The sequence below is a fragment of the Plecotus auritus genome, assembly GCF_963455305.1.
Source record: "Plecotus auritus genome assembly, chromosome: 8".
NCBI classification, from domain to species: domain Eukaryota; kingdom Metazoa; phylum Chordata; class Mammalia; order Chiroptera; family Vespertilionidae; genus Plecotus; species Plecotus auritus.
In genome coordinates this window covers 38,223,240-38,240,064 of record NC_137782.1, presented here as the reverse complement: position 1 = coordinate 38,240,064, position 16,825 = coordinate 38,223,240, and the positions used below count along the sequence as shown (strand labels likewise).

At 38.9% G+C, this 16,825-nt stretch overlaps 1 protein-coding gene across 2 annotated transcripts; it reads left to right on the top strand.

Moving 5' to 3' along the window:
- The first annotated feature begins 588 nt into the window (after nucleotides 1–588).
- LOC308256876 (myosin regulatory light chain 12B) lies at nucleotides 589–16,555 on the top strand. Of its 2 annotated transcripts, XM_080685350.1 has the most exons (5): nucleotides 599–955; nucleotides 5,438–5,501; nucleotides 10,626–10,824; nucleotides 14,187–14,348; nucleotides 16,041–16,555. In XM_080685350.1, the coding sequence occupies exons 3-5, from the start codon at nucleotides 10,641–10,643 to the stop codon at nucleotides 16,211–16,213; spliced, it is 519 nt and encodes a 172-aa protein (XP_080541476.1). In that variant the 5' UTR covers nucleotides 599–955; nucleotides 5,438–5,501; nucleotides 10,626–10,640; the 3' UTR covers nucleotides 16,214–16,555. The 2 variants fall into 2 exon arrangements, with proteins under 2 accessions (XP_080541475.1, XP_080541476.1); XM_080685349.1 differs by lacking the exon at nucleotides 5,438–5,501 and having other exon boundaries at nucleotides 589–955.
- The last annotated feature ends 270 nt before the right edge of the window (nucleotides 16,556–16,825 follow it).

Genomic DNA, 16,825 nt, shown 5'->3' with positions numbered 1-16,825 from the left:
ACAAGTGCTCAATAAAGGTTTGCTATTAAGTTGCCTATCCTCCATTCAGAAATAGTGCTATCCATATTATTCCAGGGTGAGGGAACTGACGGTCATAGCCACAAACAGTAACCAGAACAAAACTTGAATAATGTAGCTTCGTGGTTTCCTTTTTGGCCAAGAGCATTAAGTAATGTGAGCGATTGTATGCGTGTTTCTGACATCTCGAATGACCCAAAGGAAAGCAAGTAATTTGAATAAAACTTTCTTGTGGTTGGAAAGGGAATGAAACCTGCTGTCCCTGGCCTGGTACCGTAAACCTTATAATTTGAGGGTAAAAGAGTAAATGATGATTCGGATTGGAGTGCAGTTTAAAAAGGTTTGCCAGCAGACAGGAGTCCGCGCCCTTTTACCTTCTCCAGTATTTCGTGGGACATACCTAAAAAGTTACTTTTACCTAAAGTTCGAATGTAACTAGTCCCGCTGTACTTTTATTCGTTAACTCTGGCAACCCCGGGTGGGCGGTTTCCGACGCTCGGGACCCCCAAACCCTTAGGGGCTGCGCCCCGCCCCGCCCGGGTCAAATTCCAGGCCCAACCCGGCGCCCGCGGAATGCGGAAGGGCGCGGGAACCCGCGGCGGCAGGCGCGGGGGGAGAGACGGGCGGCGGGGCTGCACTCGTCCCACCCCGCCCACACCAGCCGCTCTGAGGAAGCCAGCGAAAGACCCCGGCCGTGCTCATCGGCCAGCCCCGCTCCCGGTGGACGCGGCGAGCTTCGCTCCAGCCAGACTGAGAACCGCGCCGCATACCCCACCCCTTCTCCAGTTGGTTCCCGCCGCGCCTTCCGGTGAGCCTTCCGGTCCGCCTCCCAAGGCAGGAAGTGCCGGGCGCCGCCTCTGTCGCGCCACAGCTCCGCGTTCGTCGTAGTCGCCTGTCGTCTGGTGCAGGACAGCCCGCGTTCTGGTGTCTGGCGGTGGTGAGTGGCTCTTGCCCCGCGCGCGACACCCCTTGGGCCCCATTGGCCCCCTCTCCCTCCCGCCACACGCCGGCGGTCAGACTCCTACTGGGAGGAGAGGGCGGCGAGTCGGGGGAGCTGTCAGGGTGGGCGCGCAGCCCTAGCAACCGCCCAGCCAGGCCTGAACGGAAGCTCCCGGGCGGATGAAGCCAGCCTGGGAAAAGACCCGGCTGGAAGAGGCGGCCGGGCTCCCGGCCCTGCGTCACCCAGGATGACATCACACACCTGGTGCCTGCCCCTGCCCCCGCGGGCCCAGTCCGTCGATTCGGGTGCTGAGCCCCTGTTCTGTACCGCACACAGGGCTTGATCCTTTGGGCGATACAGGAGTCTAGTGACGCACGGTTCTTGCCGAAACGTCCAAGGAAAAATTAGAGAAACGGCACCGGGTGCTATAGGCTAAAATGTCAGGATGTCCATAGGAGTCGTCTCACTGCATCTTGGATCTTACAAAGATTTAGTGTATTTGTGTTGATTGGAGAAAAGGATAAGTAAAAATCAGGAAGGATTTCAATTGAATTTTGACCTCATTGAAAGCCTTGGAGTCAGCCCTAGAAGGGAGAATTTAGTATTTTCTGGCTGGATCTGTGGTAAGAAGTAACAAGACCAAAAGCACCAAAGGTGGGAATTTGTGTCGAGTGGAAAGGAGATGATGGGAAGACTAGCTTGAATGGAATAGAACTATAACGAATAACAGTTGGAAATAAGGGTGGGTGGATGGGTAGGTAAATGTGGCCTTTTTATGGATGCCTTGTAAACTTGAGGAAAAATAAAAGATTATGTAAGCGGCATTAGGGAGTCATTTTGGATTCTTCACCAAGGAAGTAATATGAAGAAAGGGTGTTGAGAGATTAGTTTGGCAGCCTTTGTTTAAGATGAAATTGCATTGGTCCGTTGGTAAGAAAAGCATTTTAGAATTCAAAAGAACTTTATAGATTATCTTTCATTTTATAATTGAGGAAACAAACCAAGAGAAATGAGATAACTTGCCTAAGATCATTTGAGGGATTCACATGATGCCACCCGTTTTCTCTGTAAGCATTAGGTGGACCCTCCTGGACTTCATAACAAAATATACAAGTTTGTGTTTGTTTAGGCTCTGTTGAATGAAACAACTACAGTGGCTGAGTCAACATTCATTTATGTTTCAATAGGACCAAATTTAGACAAGATGAACTGCGATTTTGAAGGAAGAACAATCCTCAGGTCTGGGCTGTAGGGGTTAGCAAAGATAAGAGGACTTGGACCCCCTAAATGAGGCTGGTTATCCCTCTCCCAAGATTCAGACACCAGATATCTAGGAATGGTTTTCATTGCCACCAACTTTGGGCTCTTATTCATTTCACACTTGAGCAGTGTGATGGCATTGCTTATTACTCCCATCTGGCTATGTATATTTTCATGGTCGAGAATTTCAGTTGCCTATATGCAGGATATTATAGATTAGTGATACAGGCTCTGGAGCTAGACTTCCTGATGACAGATCCTGGATCTAAGCTCTACCTTTTTCTAGCTGCATGGCCATAGGCAAATTGATTATTCTTCTTGCCCTGTTTTTCTCATCTAAGAAAGAGGGATAATAGTTTCACCTATATCGCAAGTTGTTGTGAGGATTAACTATGTTAACACGTAACATGCTTAGACCAGTGCCTCGCACATAATTAGCACTTGATTATTGGCTATTATTAGTACTGTTTCTTCCAGGTATAAAATAACGGTAGCAAGTAATTTTGGTAAGGATCTCTGCAGGAAGGGTTCAGTGGAGTTTATGCTAATCCGTGGGTAGACCATAGAGAAAAGCCTTGTTTTGGGAATCAGATCCAGGTCCTACCTTATAATATGCATCTGTATATGTAACTCTATTTGTGATAGGAAGGAAGCATATTTATGTATTTACGTAACTAGTATTTATTTATTGAGCACCTGCCGTGTGTAAGTGACTCTAGTAGACCTGCAATCCAAGGTAGAAAGGCTAAATGTCATAAAAATGTATATGTAAATGGCATGACAATGGAATACTACTAGGCAGTAAAAAAAAAAAAAAAAAGAATGAACCACTGGTAGGCGAATCTCAAAAACATTACATTGAGTGAAAGAAATCAGGCACGTAGAATGTACACTGTATAATTCCATTTATAAGAAGTCAAAGACAAAATGAATCTATGGTGATAGAAATCTGAGCAATGGTTGCCCATGAGAGAGGATGGTTGACTTCGAGGGAACTTTCTGGCGTGACGTTAACATTTGTTACTTGATTGGGGTGGTGCTTACATGAGTATACACATTTACCAAAATTTATTTTAAGATCTGTGCATTTCATCATATAGAAATTTTATTGTAATAAAACAAAGTTATATAGGAGTTCAAAGGATGGAAAGTTTATTGCCAACTGGGACAATCATAAAATCCATAATGAAGAAATGACATTATTATTGTGGCCAGGTGACTCAGTTGGTTGGGGCATACACCAAAAGGTTGCGGGTTTGATTCCCGGTCAGGGCACATAACCTATGCAGGTTCCATCTCCAGTCGGGACAGGTACAGGAGGCATCATATAAATGTTTCTCCCTCTCCCGCTCTCTCTAAAATAAATTTTAAAAACAAGCAAAAAAAGTATCCTCAAGTGAGGATAAAAATAAAAATAAATGACAGCATGTGCTAAATATTAAAATTTAACCATGTACTACAAGGAAAGTTTAACTGGTGCTAAGAAAAAAAGATGTAAAAATTGAGTAAAGCTCTTGGGGAAAAAATATATAATTTATTGAATTGATTACATTTTTGCCTAAATATGCAGCTTAAAAATAATCATGTCATTAAATATATGAGGTTAATTTTGTGGGGTATTTTAACTTAAGTACTAAATTTTCTTTATGATTGCTGTTTTCAAACTGTTGCTCATGTATCCAGTTAGCACAAACATTAGTCTGAACTATGATAATGACCTTGGGAATCTGTAAGAAATTTATAAAAATAGACCTTGGTGAAGATGACAGTTGAATCAGAAATGATCTTAGGTTTCAGCCCAAGAACTGCTGCTCTCTGCTTTTTTGTGTTCATCCATTCTCAGTCTCACCTTGTGCCTTTGCTCAGAAGTTGGCTTTGCCAAAGGAGATCTCTTAAGCATCCTGCTTCAGGCATCTCTTCTGCCATTCTACTGCAACTTGGCCAAAACTTGAACTTTGTATCATCCCTTTGCTCACAAAACCAGTTCTCTTCCCTCCTTAATAACCTCATTTTTGAGTAGTAACTTTGTGCTACCAGTTTTTCAACCAGTACTTTAAAGCAAAGTCATTCAAGGACTGCCCTAAAGGAAATTCCAATTAGGAGGCAGGAACTAGCAAACAAATCAGCATAGGAATCAGCAAGAAGAACAGGATAGTGGTGCTGGGAATGTTGAAGAAGGGGTGACTCCGTTGCAGTTAAAAGATGAACCCACAGAAGTTGGAGAGAAATTGAATAGAATGAATTGACATTTTCTAACCAGAAATAGAAAATTCCCTATCCAGTGCAAACTTGATTATGGCCCCTTTGAACTTTTCAAAATTCTGTTATAACTCTGACATAAAGGTATGACCTATTTTAATATTAAAGAGACTAAGGAAACACCAGGGCTTTATTAGTTTTCTATTGCTATATAACAAATTACTCCAAAATTTAGCACCTTAAAAAAACAATAAACAGTTTCTGAAGGTCAGGAATTCCAGGGCAGCTTAACTAGGTGGTTCTGGCTCAAGGCCTCATGAAGATGCCAGCTGGGTTTGCAATCTTGAAGAAAAATCAACCTCTAAGATGGCTGATTCACATGACTGGCAAGGTGATCCTGACTATTGACAGGAGGCCTCAGTTCCCTGCCACATGGACTTTTCCTTAGGGTTGCATACTACACTAATAACCTGGTGCTGGTTTCTCCCAGATTGTGATCCAAAAGAGAGCAAGGCAAAAGCTGCAATGTCCGTTATGACAAAGTCACACTATTATTTTTGCAATATCCCATTGGTTATGAAGGGTAGCAGAATATGTCATTCCAAAATATGCCACTTGGGCATAAATACTATTTTGAGCTAAAGGCAATTTAGAAGCCAAACAACACATAAAAAAGCAGGACATAAATTTACAAAGGTTTCCTTCCCTCTCTACCAGGAAGGACAAAGATTACTCTCTGTAGCTAACTTTAGACTCTTTATCAGTGAAGAAGGCCCTGATTTAAGTGTACATGACAAACCTTACCCTTGTTTGCTTTGCTTTTCCTGGTAACCTTCCATAACTAGCTTCTATCCCTCACATAGCTTTCTTCTTTTTGTCTTCAGCTGAAGATGATATTTAAGCCTGAATTCTAAGCCACCTCTGATAATTGTTTTTTCCCTGGATATCTCCCATGTATATATGAGGTATACATGTTAATAAACTTCTCTTTGTTTTTCTCTTGTTAATCTATTATTACAGTGGCGTCAGGAAGAACTCAGAAGTGTAGAAGGAAGATTATTTCACCTCCCTTACCGTTTCACAGGTCAACAGTCTTTTTTATTGGAGGGGACTACACAAGGACATGAGGAAATGTTGAGGGCCATTTTGGATACAGGCTATCACCAGGGAACAAATTCAACTCAGGGTACAGGCAGTAACATAAATAAATACTGACTGTGTCAGGAAGATAAGAGGGAATAGTAGGAATTGCTCACTGAACACTCATTATCTACAGGAATTTGGGAATGCTGGTCAAGTGAATCCTATCATATAGTTTTCCAAGATTTCTGGAATTTGTTTTTATTAAAGTAAAATATTCAGGTTTTTAAAACAAATTCAATAATTTAAAAAGGCATTTAAAAGGTCATACCTGGGGGTACTAAATGAATTTCCTACAGACTGCATATATTTTGGTAACTGCCAATTTGTGACTTCTGATCTACCTAACTTTTATTTTATAAATGAAAAAAAAAATGAGAATCAGGAAAGCTAAAATAACTGAAGGCCATACAACTTGAAAATGACAGAACTGGAATTAGAATCCTGTACTCCAGCATCACCATTAAACCATAATGACCAAAGTTTAAAAACTAAAGGGAACTAAATGCGCGATCAGCCAATATCTTCTACGTAGTTAATGTAGTGATTCTCAGCCTTCAAAGTACATTGGAATTACCTGGTACATTTTTTAATAATACTGATTCCTGGGCCCTGCCCATGGACATTCAGTTTCAGTTAAACTAGAGTAGGACCTAGGCATCAGTTTTTTTAAACTCCCAGGGTGATTTTAATGTACAGTCAAGATTGAAAGCAGGTTAACTACTGTGAAAGCCGTATTTACTTGCCATATGGTGACAGCAATTAGCTAATTTAAAATACTTGAAGAAGCCTTAAAAAAATGTCGAGGAATTCATACATAGCTGATAGAATATACCCCATCACCATATTCGCAGGCTTCCAATAAAGCTGTGTAGGCTGAATGATGTTCACAAGGAGTTTTTGCTTATTAATGATTATGGTGCCCATGTTTTGATTTGCACATTAGTATTGCAAGTGATTTTGCAAATATTTAATTATTTGAATATGTTGATTCCACAGCCACCTATAATACCAGGTTTTTTTTTATGTTCCTGCCCTTCTTGTAACCTCTGTGAACACTACTTAGGACCTTAAATTCACTCTATATTTGAAATTTACAAAAAATAATTAAAAATTTGAAGAGGAAGTAAGAAGTCCTTCCTGCTATTGAGGGTTATTCATTACATCATGTGCTATGTTATATATGGATATTATTTTCTGTAACTATAGTTTAAGGGTAAGATTTGGTTTTTTTTTCTTTACAGTTATAGGTTAAACATTAATTTGACTGTCCTAGGTAAAGGTTTCAAGCCTTTACCTATCATGTCAAGCCAACTCTGACTGATAGGAAATACTGCCACTTGATCAAACCCAAATTGCTGCTGCTGCACTGCACAATTCCGGAGTGTCATTTGTATTTGATTCTCTTACATTCCACAATGCAGTTGTATTCTGTGCATTGGTTTCCCCAGATAGTTTGCATTTACTTGAAAAATCAGTTTGTCTAGGATCTGAGTTTGGAGGAAAGTAGCTGCTCAGAAATCAGTGTTGGATTATACTAGTAGTATGGAAAGATTTTATTTTTAATGTGGTAAACTCAAAATATTAGAAGAACATTTAATACAGAGAAAATATATAGATAGAAATAACCTTGAGTAAAGGGAGTTTGACTCCTAGCTTGCCACTAGGTGACCTCTGGCAAGTTATTTAAAATCTTTGATCTTCAGTTTTTTTCATTTTTAAAGCAGGCATATACCAGTTAAATTTAATGCATATACTGGTTAAATTTAATGCATATAATGTGCTTAGCACATGAGTCATTCAATAAATGGTAGTAGCCATTAGTTGAGTAGGCCTTTAATTCTCTCTCTGGTCTTAAAACATTTTGGGCTAGAAAAATAGCAAGAGCAAAAGTACAGTACACAAGAAACAGCATGGTGCCTTGGGCCCAAACAAGCAGTGTGGTATTGCTGAAGGAAAAGTACAAAGCAGAGGAGGTCTAGAGATGAGGCTGGAAAGGTCATTCTAGAGCAGACAGAGGAGGATCTGGTACACCATGTTTAAGAATTTATACTTTGTCCTATGAGGCAGTAGAAAGCCAAAGAAGATTTTTAAAGGGGGAATGGTAATGTCATAATTATGTTTAGACACTTCTGGCTGGAATATAAAGGGTACTTTAGAGGGGACTAAGAAGCAAGGATATTGGTTAGTTGGCTATAGAAATGCACAAAGAGATGGTGAGGGCCCAGCTGAGGAATGAGGAAGATGAACAAATCTGAGAAATATTTAAGAGGCAAGGCTTGATTCATCAGGGATAGAGATGAGTCACGGTGACTCCTAGGTTTCTGGTTTGGTCAGTGGGTAAGTGATGGTGCCATTAACTGAGAGAAAACAAAAGGATGAGAAAGTTTAGGAAGGAGAAGATAATTCAGTCTTTAACACATTGGTTATGAGTGTCTGGGATAGTCAAGTGGATACCTTTCACAAGCAATTGGATATTTGAGTATGTAACTCAAGGACAGGTCAGGCCTGGAGATAACAGACTTAGGAAACATAGGTGTTGTCAGAACAGTGAGAGTCAATGAGATCATCCAAGCAAAGCAAAGTCATAACTGCTAGAATACATGAATATTTAATATAATTGAGTGGAGGAGATAAAGGCTTAACCAGAAAATGGAGGAGGACCAGCCATAGAACTGAGAGAGATTATGTGGGTCACACCAAGTCAAATACAGCATTTTACATAAATCAGTCTTTCCAATATAATGTTTAGGAGCCTTCCTCATTAGAGTGTAAGGTCTTCAAGGTTGGAAACCTTGCAATCTCTTTCCATTGGGACAGTTCATTTTTACTGTGACTTTCACTAAGACCAAGAATTTTTGAGGCTCTGAAGAAGAATAAAATGGTATCAGATATAGCAGAGTGGTCCAAGGAGATTTAGACTGGATTTGGTAATTTGAAAGTAGCTGCAGCAGAGAAAAGAAAGCCAGATTGTGGTGGGTGGAAAGTTAGTGGGAAGTGAGAAAGTGGAGAAAGCCTACTTCTCTTGGTAGGTAAGGAGACCAAGGATAGTAGTTTCTTTGTGGGCCAGAATTCTCTTCAGATTGATTGTTTTGCTACAACTTTGTCTCACATTTTTCATTTTATGTGTCTATATGTATAGTTTTTATAGGTACTATATACATGTATAAATGTACTGTTTTAAAATGAAGTATAGAGAAAAAAATAAACTTTTTTTAAAAGAAATGATGATATTACTACATTGAGCCTGTATCTGCTCTGTTCAAAACTGCACCATTAAGTCAAGCTTCAAAACACCCAACTGGGGTATTTTATAGATTAAAGAAAGAGAAGGAAACAAGTAGATTAAAAGTCCAAGAATAAAGGTCCTAGAGACCCAGGTCCAAAATTCCCTTGCTCAGCCACTGCCCCAGTTAGTCATCTGCTTTCACACTATGTGGCTGCAGAGTTAAAGAACAGTCCCCAAGACCACCCTTATTTCTGACACCAATGGCAAGTGTGGGTTTCCAGGATAACCCTCAGGTTCAGTAATTTGCTAGGATTCACAGAACTCACTGAAAGCTGTTATACCCATGGTTTGGTACAGTAAAAGGATTCAGATTAAAATTATCCAAGGGAAGAGACACATGTGCAGAGTCCAGGAGTCTTCTAAATGCAGAGCTTCCAATTGTCGTCTCTCGTGGACAGTATTGACTTCTGACAGCAAGGTGAGACAGTATACATGGAGTCTTGCCAACCAGGGACGCTCACTTGATCCTTGATATCCATAGATTTTATTGGAGCTCTGTCACATAGATACAGTTAACTGCTGCACAGCTTACCTCAGTCTCCAACACCTCGAGAGGTCAGCTGATAACACATGACCCAAAACCGCCATGGTAAATCACATTGTTAGAAATCTAGTGTGACCCAAGATCCCAGATATCAAGGGTGACGTTTCAAGGGCTTAGAGATTACTTCCCAGGAGCCAGGGACAAAGGCCAGACCTTTCTTTGGGAAAAATTAAATTCTTTACTGCACAAGAGCGGCTGATTTTTTTTAACATAGGAAGTATCGATTTCATAGGGAATTTGTAAAGATTGAATAGACATTGGGTCAAAAAAATTACTCTGGTGTCCTTGGATTTTCTGAGGTTATATGTAGTAGTAATGGTGGAGCTAAGATTCAGACTCAGGACTTTGTAATTGAAATTATAAATAAAGAATGGATGAAAAGTGTTCATTCTTTTTGGCATTTAAATTATTGGTGGCTTTCAATATAGTATTGGAGGCTACTACCAACACCATGTTACAGAGAATTGAGTTATTGGGAAGATGAGAAAATGGAGGCAGTTGAGTATTAATCTAAAAGCTTTGTCAAGGGAAATGGGAAATGAAAAGGTAGCAAGAAGGGATGCAAGATTGAAGAACATGTTTTGATGATTTTTTTAAGATGATAGCCTTTTTAACTTGCACCATACAGTGACTATACTAGTTTCTTTGTGTATGTTATCTCATTTAATTCTTACGTGCACTGGAGTAGATATCGTGTTTTGCTGTAAAACAGGATTGAGTGGGCTTCCCTGCTTTTCAAACCATGTTTTGAAAATACTGAGGCTCAGAGAGGTTATGCAACGTTGGTAATAAAATGGAAATAAATAAAATGGAGGATTGTTGTGAGGATTAAATGAGACAGTCCTTGTAAAAATAAGATATCAACTTTAGAGCCTTTCTCTTTAGGGGAGCCCCATGTCTGCATAACAGTGCTTGGCACCTAGTAAGCACTCAGTAAATGCTAGGTTGTTACATATTTTAAAATTAATTCCCACTTAATAAATATGGGAATAATGAAATTTTTAGGAGAAGCTACATCAATAATATCTATTGTTTCTTAATTTCTTCAAAACTGCTTTTTTTCTAGCCATTTAATTGTCACATTGGAAATAGAGTTTAAATATATAATTATTCCTACTCAAATGAAGTAATATTTCTACATTAAGATATTTTTACTCATTAACTTTAGGTATTATAAGTTCTGTTTTTGCTTTATGTTTTATGCATTCTTTTTTGCTTTGGCTTTTTAACTCTAGAATTAAGCAGCCACAATGTCGAGCAAAAAGGCAAAGACCAAGACCACCAAGAAGCGCCCCCAGCGCGCAACATCCAATGTGTTCGCCATGTTTGACCAGTCACAGATTCAGGAGTTTAAAGAGGCCTTCAACATGATTGATCAGAACAGAGATGGTTTCATTGACAAGGAAGATTTGCATGATATGCTCGCTTCTCTAGGTAGACTTTTATATTCTTAATATGCCTGCTTTCAAAAAATAATAATTCAGCATTCTATGAATTATTTTCTGTGTGATGTTCAAATATTCCTGCCCTGTCTCCAAAGCCTATTGAGAAATGCCTGGGTGGGAGGTGCCATGTTGGGGTCTGGTCAGTCATAAGAGGATAAGCCTGTAGGGTTGAGGACCTGGCAGGTACTTGGCCAGGCAGGCCTCAGTTCCTCTCAGCTCAATACTATAGGTCTACTAGGTGAACGGCCAGGAGATGGCTAGGTGGCAAAATACTGGAATTTATAACAAAATGTGTAACTAATAATATAGCCAGTTAGTAATAAATGTTGAGGACAGTTTATAGGTAGGAAGTAACAATAATAAATGATGATAGTCTCGGGAGGAAGGGCATTGCTACTGGAAAAGGGGACATAGGAAAGGGGACTTTCACAATTTTATTTATAAGTTTTTTATAACTAAAGAAAAGAAAATGTAAAGATAAATGATTTAAAGTAGCCTGGCAGGCGTGGCTCAGTGGTTAAGCATCGACCTGTGAACCAGGAGGTCACAGTTCAATTCCCAGTCAGGGGCACATGCCTGGGTTACAGGCTTGATCCCCAGTAGGGGGTGTGCAAGAGGCAGTTGATCCCATTATTCTCTCTCATCATTGATGTTTCTCTCTCTCTCTCTCTCTCTCTCTCTCTCTCTCTCTCTCTCTCTCTTTCTCTCTCCCTCTCTCCCTCTCTCCCTTCTCTGAAATCAATAAAAATATACTTTTTAAAAAAAGTAAACATAAACTGCCCTTTGTTATTTTCTTTATTATGGCTGTTATTTTAATATTCCTTCTATGATTTTGTTGTTTGTTTTGATCTTAAAAAGAAGGCCCAAAAGGCCCTTGTGTTGTGCACCCAGTCAGCACTAATTTTATAGATTGGAGAAGGGAATAACAAGCCTACTTCTTGATAGACCAAAGTGACTGGCATGGAACAGGGTGCAGCTCAGGGATGGCCTACATTAGGCTCTGCACTCTGGAGTGTTCTTGTGCTGGACTGTTAGCCAGAGTGCAAAGAGAAAGAGATTGTTATATTTTTCCTTTTAGTAACCACAATGCAATTTGTTCCTCTGTCTTATTTTTATTTTTTCTCCTAACATATTATTTTGAAAACTTTAAGCCTACAAATATAATGAACATGTGTATATCCTTTACCAATTGTTAACATTTTGTGGCATTTCCTTTATTTAGAATAAGAGTAGAATTAAGATACTGATCTAATTTGTTGAGTTGCAGGTAGGTTGGATCCCAGTGTTTTCCACTAAGAATAACTAACGATGTGTACTCTCTGGGCAGGTCACTACTGAAGAAGCCCATTGAAGAAAATTGAGAGACTTAGTTATATTACAAAGATTGAACACTCAAGCCTATATCATGATCAGAGTACATGCTCACAAAGTTTATGAGTGACGATAGTATAAGAAGTTGACTTTGAGGCTTTCTATTTTGGGGAACCCCATCCATTTAAGGCATGTATTTACCTTTCAAATCAACAAATTATATTGTATGCCTTGAATGGATCCAGAGGTGTTTAGCCTAAACCATTTCATTATAAGTCCCTATGTCTTTTTTGTACCCATGTTCTCTTGACACCTTTGGACTACACTTAAAAAAAAAATTTGCTGCAAGGGAGTTGGATTAAATCTGAAGGTAGAAAAGTAGATCATTTTCTTTATTTTTACTTATTCAGTGAATCTAGAGATTAATTTTGGGCTAATCTTTGTATTGGTGTGTTGAGTAGGTATGAGTCAAGATTGTAAAGCAGTAAGACAGATACCAACTTGGCATTTAAATTACACCCAGATTCCCAGGATTAAAACTTTACATATGAACCATAATTCTAGATTTGACTATCATTAAATGCATGCGTTGGGGGCCAGATATGGCGGGGATCTCTCTTTTCTGCGTCCAGCATGGAAAGAGAGATGAACCGGTTCTGAGTGGAGGCAGCTGGGATTGAGAAATAAAAGAAAGAAAGAAACCAGACACGAAGATAGAAGGAAAAAACTGGGAGCTGGGTGGAACCGCTGCCACCTCTGATGGAGAGGCAGGGACCCAGAGCCCACGCAGCAAGTTTATTTTATACCCCCCGAATACCAGGGGGTTTCACCAGAACTTAGGATCAAAGGAGCTTATTTGCATTCTTGAGTAGGCCCGAGCATTCCTGGTGCTTGACTGGATTTACATAATCAAGGCTGACACCTGGGCAAAGGTAAAAAGTACTGTGATAACACTTCTGCCTTCTTGGGGAATGTGTATCCAAGACGGCTCTGCCTGTCGCCTAGGACTCAGCTGACAATAATTTAAAGAAATGCCCATGTACCTTCCCAGGGGGCCCTCTACAAATGCACTTGGATGTAATATTGATGTGCCTCCTTAGATATGAATATCTAATTTACAGATGTCCTTTTCATGGAGAATCATACAAACTTAATGTTAGAAGGAACCTTTCAGATACCAAATTTAATCAGTCCATTTTACAGATTTAAAAAGTAAACCCTAGACACCTGCCACTTTCTCCTAGGTCACACAGCCAGTGGCAGAACTGAAATGCAAACCACAATTCTAGACCTTCTATTCCACTATTCCTTCTAAACCACTGTTCCATTCATTGTTACTCCTACCATATGTGGCCATTCCAGAGGAATTACTCCCAACTTTGAGAGAAGGGTCGGGCACTTCCCTCATTACTGCACTAGAAGAGGGAGAATGCTCTCAGTTGGAACCAAGATTAAGATTTCCATTATGAGCAGTACTAAACAAGAATGCAGTTTAGTGACATGAATCAACAGCATTTGGCAGTATGTGTGGCAATCAGTTTGTAACATTGTTCAAAATAATCTCCCAATTTTAAGCCAACCTAATAGTTTTCACTTAAATGACCAACAAATAAAATTTTAAAGCATTTACCAATTCATGAGAAACTATACCACAGTTGGAAATATGAATATTTAGATTTTTTTAAATAATTGGTATTGAAATGCCCTGATGGCCTTTTATGTTATCAACATTCAAAATGAATAACATGGCATTGCCTGGACCATAGTTTTAAGTGTTTGTTTAAAATAGTGAAAGAAAAGTTACAGAAAGTATCAATAAATGACAAACATTCAACCTAAGCCCATTTTTATAATGGTGTATCAGAGATTTTTTTATGCTGTCATAAGTTGTCTTTTAAAATGGCCTTAATGCAATTAATTGAAAAATTACTTTCATGTGAGGATGATACACCTTTTTAAACGTGTTGGGGAGAATAACAGAGTAATTATTTGTTGAAATTAGATCTTTGTCCTTAAATGTTAAAATGTGAACTCTTATAGGAAAGAATCCAACAGATGCATACCTTGATGCCATGATGAATGAGGCTCCAGGGCCCATAAATTTCACCATGTTCCTCACGATGTTTGGTGAGAAGTTAAATGGCACAGATCCAGAAGATGTCATCAGAAATGCTTTTGCTTGCTTTGATGAAGAAGCAACTGGTGGGTGCTCTTTGTTTATGTCCTATTCCAGACTGTTTGAAACATTTTTTAGGAAATGAAAAATATTAGTTGCCCAGCCGGCGTGGCTCGGTGGTTGAGTGTTGACTTATGAAACTGGAGGTCAAGGTTCGATTACTCGTCAGGGCATATGCACAGGTTGCAGGCTCAATCCCCAGTGTAGGGTGTGCAGGAGGCAGCCCATCAGTGATTCTCTCTCTCTTCTTCTCCCTTCCTCTTTGAAATCAATAAAAATATTTTTTTAAAAAAGAAGAAAAAAATTAGTAAAATATACATTTTTTAAAATGAACAAAGGGAAACTATTATTTACAATGGTATAACTGAGAATGGCTAGGACATAGATGTATGTAGGTCATAAAGCTACAGAATTTGTGGTGTTACTCTTTGAATTTGGATCTGAGCTTCCTGAAAGCCAAAGAGGATGTCTGTTAAATAGTAGTTCTTAAATAATAAAAGCAACTTCTTCAAGAGACTATAAATCACACCAGAAAGTATACTATCATGTGCCACATAACAGCTGCTTTGATCAAGGACCGATAGCACAGTAGTGGTGTTCGCACAAGATTATAATGGAGCTGAAAAATTCCTGTCACCCTAGCGATGTCATAGCCATTATAACATCAGAGTGCACACATTACTTATGTGTTTGTGGTGAGGCTGGTATATACAAACCTGCGCTGCCAGTTGTATAAAAGTATAGCACATACAATTATGTACAGTACAGAATACTGAGAATGACTGTTACTAGTTTATGTATTTACTATACTATCTTTTAAATTTTTATTGATTGATTGATTATATAGAGAGAGAAATACTGATTTATTCCACTTATTTATGCATGCATTGGTTAATTCTTGTATGTGTCCTGACTGGGGATTGAACCTTCAACCTTGTATCAGGATGATGCTCCAGCCAACTAAGCTATCTGGCCAGGGCTATATTACACTTCTTATTGTTATTTTAGAGTGTACTATTTCTACTTTTAAGGAAAAAAGTTTGCTGTAAAACAGTATGCTGTGTGTTAGACCAGCAGCAACCTCATACATCTCGTGTTTGTTGCATCCCTTCATTGCATCATTTCATCTTGTGCTTGATTTAATCTCATGTTTGTACAGGCTTGTAGCCTGGAGCAATAGGCTATACCAGTGGTCGGCAAACTGCGGCTCGCGAGCCACGGTTTGCTGACTAATGAGTTTGCCGACCACTGGGCTATACCTATAGCTAGGTATATAGTAGGCTATACCATCTAGGTTTGCGTAAGTACACTTGATGTTCGTATAATAATGAAATATCCTAATGATGCATTTCTCAGAATGTATCCATTAAGCAGCACATGACTGTAGTTAACAAACTTGAGCTATTAAAATTTTAATATCACCTCCTCAGCTGTACCTTGCACCCTATTCCTGCTTCCCCATTTCTGTCAAAGATGTACCATCATTCATGCATATAATCTGTTAACTAAACTTTTTAAATGATTTAATGTAATATTGTAAAGAACTCTAAAAGTAATAGGAAAACATAATGATATAGTTACATAATGTCTTAGTTCACTATTTTGTTTGTTCATATATACATATATTCTGAAATATTTTGTAAGATTGACCTAGTGTAGAAATTAACCATTAAATTTCCATGAAGTATTCATGATTCCCTTCCTTCTATGTCTTCCAGGCACCATTCAGGAAGATTACCTGAGAGAGCTGCTGACAACAATGGGAGATCGGTTTACAGATGAGGAAGTAGATGAGCTGTATAGAGAAGCACCTATTGACAAAAAGGGAAATTTCAATTACATTGAGTTCACACGCATCCTTAAACATGGAGCTAAAGATAAAGATGACTGAAAGAACTTTAGCTAACACCTTCCAATTACTTTGTCTTACTCTGTTTTATTTCCTCGACACTTTTCCCCATCCTCACAGACCTGTTGCATGCAACTTAGTTCCACAGCTTTGCCTCTTTTTTTTTTGATGTATTTATTCTAGACTTTTCTGCCACCTAGCACTTGTATAATCAGACTGCAGATGGGGATAAGGTTGTAAATTGTGTTGAAAAAGAGTTTGCAAATAAAAATCAACCAATGTGAAAGCCCAGGAAAATATATTTGGTATTTCTAGTTTTGCTGGATTTTTACATTTTTATATAATAAAAATGCTATTTTGAAATAAAGATTATGCTGACTCAAATGGAGTATAATGAAAAGTTAAGTGATAGGTGGGGGTAGCCCTATTTTCATATTTTCAACTTTATGTATTTTAGATTTCATGGTTAAACTGATTTTTTCACATATATGGGACAGTGTTCTTTAGAACTTTTAAGTATAGCCCTGCTGGTGGCTCAGCGGTCAAATTAACATCATAATGCAATAAAAACTAGTTAGCCTTTTTTTTTTCTTTTTTCACACTCTCAGGAAGTCAGATATTTAAACTACTAAATTATAAATATAGAATGTATCT

Excerpts from the sequence above, each read along its gene's own strand:
- LOC308256876 (XM_080685349.1), top strand. The coding sequence starts at position 10,641 with ATGTCGAGCAAAAAGGCAAAGACCAAGACCACCAAGAAGCGCCCCCAG. Across the intron at positions 10,825-14,186 it reads TGATATGCTCGCTTCTCTAG|GAAAGAATCCAACAGATGCA; the intron begins GTAGACTTTTAT and ends GAACTCTTATAG. Across the intron at positions 14,349-16,040 it reads CTTTGATGAAGAAGCAACTG|GCACCATTCAGGAAGATTAC; the intron begins GTGGGTGCTCTT and ends TATGTCTTCCAG.